General features: G+C 43.4%; 1 protein-coding gene across 1 annotated transcript; it reads right to left on the bottom strand.

Moving 5' to 3' along the window:
• Positions 1 to 2,779: 2,779 nt before the first annotated feature.
• On the bottom strand, positions 2,780 to 3,523 carry LOC116012928. The gene has a single exon (XM_031252597.1). The coding sequence runs from the start codon at positions 3,521 to 3,523 to the stop codon at positions 2,780 to 2,782; it is 744 nt and encodes a 247-aa protein (XP_031108457.1).
• Between the last annotated feature and the right edge of the window lie 731 nt (positions 3,524 to 4,254).

Genomic DNA, 4,254 nt, shown 5'->3' with positions numbered 1-4,254 from the left:
GCAGAAATGATGGTCATCTTGGCTATCAAACCACCTAGATGCCTCTCCGATAGGAGAATGGAACAATTTCAACCTATTGATCTCATCACTCACACCTTTTTGCTTTAACATGCCACACGCCGAGATAAATCTCGTAATGTGTACATGAGGATCCTCCGATGGTAAGCCGCTAAATGGGCTATTTTTAACTAGAGTGAGCACGGAGGGATGGATGTGGAAGTTCAAATTCTCCAATGGTGGCACATATATGGAATTGTGCATGCTAAACTCGGGCGTCGTGTAGTTGGCAATAGATCTTTCCCGTTGGTCATTTGAGGCATCGTAGAACTCCTCCACCCGGATGTGTTCCGGATGGCCTATGTTCTCCATGTGTGGTTCCTCTTCGATTGTAGGTTCAAGAGGGATTTGGACTCCCCCTTGTACTCCTTCGCCCGGTGGGTGGTTTGGAATATGTGGTGGTGTTTGGGGTGGAATCCCTCTTCCATGGGCTCCCCCTCTATTTGCACTCGTTGAAGCCCTTTCTTCCAAATGTGTTTGTTTCTTCCTTGTTGCACGGTTGATTTCCGGATTTAGAGGGAGTAGGCCTTGTTTTGTTATTGCTCTCATGTGCATTCACCTACAAGATGGTTCAAAAGAAGCAAGATCTCTTCGCCGACTAGAAGTATTCTCTAGGGAGGGTTAGTAGCAAGTAAAAGAAAAAAAGTGACAATGAGGTCAAAAATTCACAAGTATTCTAAAAAGCAAAAGCTAAGCAATAACAACTGATTGCGTCCAAGTGTTCTTCCAAACCAATTTCTCATTTAGGCTTGGTCATAGTTTTCACCTAGACAATATCTTTTGAAGCACTTTTCCCTTCTTTCAAAGCATTGACCTTTTCGGTCTTAGCCTTTTCACCATCAAACCGGAGTGTAATTTCTCCCGTGCCCACATCTATCAAGGCACAGCAGGTGGGAGAAAACAACCTACCCAAGATCAATGAACCAAAGGGCTCATCTCTTCCCATTTCACAAACTACAAAATCCACGGGCACAATGAATTCCCCAACTTTGACTAGAAGGTCCTCCGCCAAAACATTGGGATATTAGATGGTCCCATCGGCTAAATGGAGTGTGACTCTAGTTGGACTCATATATGGCAAATTCAATCTTTCAAACACACTCAACGGCATGAGATTAATAGAGGCTACAAGATCCTCCAAAGCATTATAGAATTCCATGTCATTGATAGAACATGGAACTACGAAAGCTCTAGGGTCACCGTTTTTTATTGGGCACCCCGTAGAGATAAGGGTCGAGGTCACTTTGCCTAAGCAAGCAAAGTCCTCAATATCATCATTTTCAAATATTTCCCTCCATTGGGCATCACAATAAATTTTTTGCAAGAAAGCATTAATGTACCTTTTCTCACCCTTGCATCCTTCCTTGGGGTAGTGGATTGGTGCTTTGGAAGCACCTTTTCTTTTTCTTTGCCCCCGAGATCACAAGAGGTGATCTCCCCTTTTCCTTTGCTCGATAGACCACAAGAGGTGGTCTCCTCCATGCGACATTCTCGGCTACAAGAGGTAGCCTCACTTTCTTCTTCTTCTTCTTGGAGGTGATTTCCTTGCCATCAAACCATAGACCAAAAGAGGTGGTCCTCACTACTCCCATCTCCTTTCTTCTCCTCTCAGAACAACAAATCCCACACACAATATCCATTTGATCACAACCTTCATGGCTATCTTCCTCTATAGCGGCTATGGCACTAACTCTTTCCTTCGGATTGTTCTCCGTATTACTAGGCAATTGCCCGTAATTTCTTTAGGACATCATCTTGAACATTTGGGAGATTTGGTTCTCAATTTTTTTCATTGTTGCCTTCGATTCTTGCCTTAAGCTCGCTATTTCTTGCCTTATATCTTGAGTGATCTCGTGCTTGAGGTTTACTCGATCGTTTTTAGGCTCCAAGACAGCCTTTGATAGTCTTTCATCCAATTCCCATATGTATTCTCTTGTTTGCATTTTGTGGTCCATTTGGGAGACAAAATTTGGCATATAGTGAGTCAATTGAGTTCCACTTCCTAGATGTCTCTCCGATAATAGAGAATGGAACAATTTCAACCTATTGATCTCATCACTCACACCTTCTTGCTTAAACATACCACACGCCGTGATAAATCTCGTAATTTATACATGAGGATCCTCCGATGGTAAACCGCTAAATGGGCTATTTTAAACTAGAGTGAGCACGGAGGGATGGATGTGGAAGTTCAAATTCTCCAATGGTGGCACATATATGGAATTGTGCATGCTAAACTCAGGCGTCATGTAGTCGGCTATAGATCTTCCCCGTTGGTCATTTGAGGCATCGTAGAACTCCTCCACCCGGATGTGTACCAGATGGCCTATGTTCTCCATTTGTGGTTCCTCTTCGATTGTAGGTTCAAGAGGGATTTGGACTCCCCCTTGTACTCTTTCGCCCGGTGGGTGGTTTGGAATATGTGGTGGTGTTTGGGGTGGAATCGCTCTTCCATGCCATCCCCCTCTATTTGCACTCGTTGAAGCCATTTCCTCCAAATGTGTGTGTTTCTTCCTTGTTGCGCAGTTGATTTCCATATTGAGAGGGAGTAGGCCTTGTTTGCCTCTCGCTCTCATGTGCATTCCCCTACAAGATGGTTCAAAAAAACAAGATCTCCTCGCCAGCTAGAAGTAGTCTCTAGGGAGGGTATTTCAAAAAGCAAAAGCTAAGCTATAACAACCGATTGCCTCCAAGTGTTCTACCAAACCAATTTCTCAATTTCTCATTTAGGCTTGGTCTTAGTTTTCACCTTGACCCTATCCTTTGAAGCACTTTTCCCTTCTTTCAAAGCATTAACATTTTCGGTCTTAGCCTTTTCACCATCAAACCGGAGTGTAATTTCTCCCGTGCCCACATCTATCAAGGCACAAAAGGTGGCAAAAAACAGCCTACCCAAGATCAATGAACCAAAGGGCTCATCTCCTCCCATTTCACAAACTACAAAATCCACGGGCACAATGAATTCCCCAACTTTGACTAACAGGTCCTTCGCCAAACCTTTGGGATACCGGATGGTCCCATCGGCTAAACGGAGTGTGACTCTAGTTGGAGTCAAATATGGCAAATTCAATCTTTCAAACACACTCAACGACATGAGATTAATAGAGGCTACGAGATCCTCCAAAGCTTTATGGAATTCCATGTCCTTGATAGAACATGGAACTACGAAAGCTCTAGAGTCACCGTTTTTTATTGGGCACCCCGTAGAGATAAGGGCCAAGGTCACTTTACCTAAGCAAGCAAAGTCCTCAATATCATAATTTTCAAATATTTCCCTCCATTGGGCATCACAATAAATTTTTTGCAAGAAAGCATTAAATGTACCTTTTCTCGCCCTTGCATCCTTCCTTGGGGTAGTGGATTGGTGCTTTGGAAGAACCTTTTCTTTCGCTTTGCCCCCGAGATCACAAGAGGTGATCTCCCCTTTTCCTTTGCTCGATAGACCACAAGAGGTGGTCTCCTCCATGCGACATTCTCGGCAACAAGAGGTTGCCTCACTTTCTTCTTCTTCTTCTTGGAGGTGATTTCCTTGCCATCAAACCAGACCACAAGAGGTGGTCCTCAGTACTCCCATCTCCTTTCTTCTCCTCTCAAAACAACAAATCCCACACACAACATCCATTGGATCACAACCCTCATGGCTATCTTCATCTATAGCTGCTATGGTACTGACTCTTTCCTTTGGATTGTTTTCCGCATTACTAGGCAATTGTCCGTAATTCCTTTAGGACATCATCTTGAACATTTGGGAGATTTGGTTCTCAATTGTTTTCATTGTTGCCTTCGATTCTTGCCTTAAGCTCGCTATTTCTTGCCTTATATCTTGAGTGATCTCGTGCTTGAGGTTTACTCGATCGTTAGCCTTTGATAGTCTTTCATCCAATTCCCTTATGTCTTCTCTTCTTTGCATTGGGTGATCCATTTGGGAGACAAAATTTGGCATATAGTGAGTCAATTGAGTTCCACTTCCTTGAGATGGGCCATAAGCAAGTCGTCCTCTATCATCTTGGCCATAGGTGCGTTTGCCACCTTGGTTCAATTAGAAGAACGAAGCCCAATTAAATCAAATAAATTGCGTGGTAGAATTAATTATCGGTCTCAAAGCTTGAGCGAAATTACGGGGTGTTATCAAAATAGCTTTTAGAACTCATCAAGAGCTGTATGAATTCAAGGTTATGCCATTTGGGCTCACCAATG

This window comes from Ipomoea triloba, chromosome 3, assembly GCF_003576645.1.
Source record: "Ipomoea triloba cultivar NCNSP0323 chromosome 3, ASM357664v1".
NCBI classification, from domain to species: domain Eukaryota; kingdom Viridiplantae; phylum Streptophyta; class Magnoliopsida; order Solanales; family Convolvulaceae; genus Ipomoea; species Ipomoea triloba.
The sequence above is the reverse complement of the archived record's forward strand: the minus strand, read 5'-3'. Positions and strand labels throughout refer to the sequence as shown.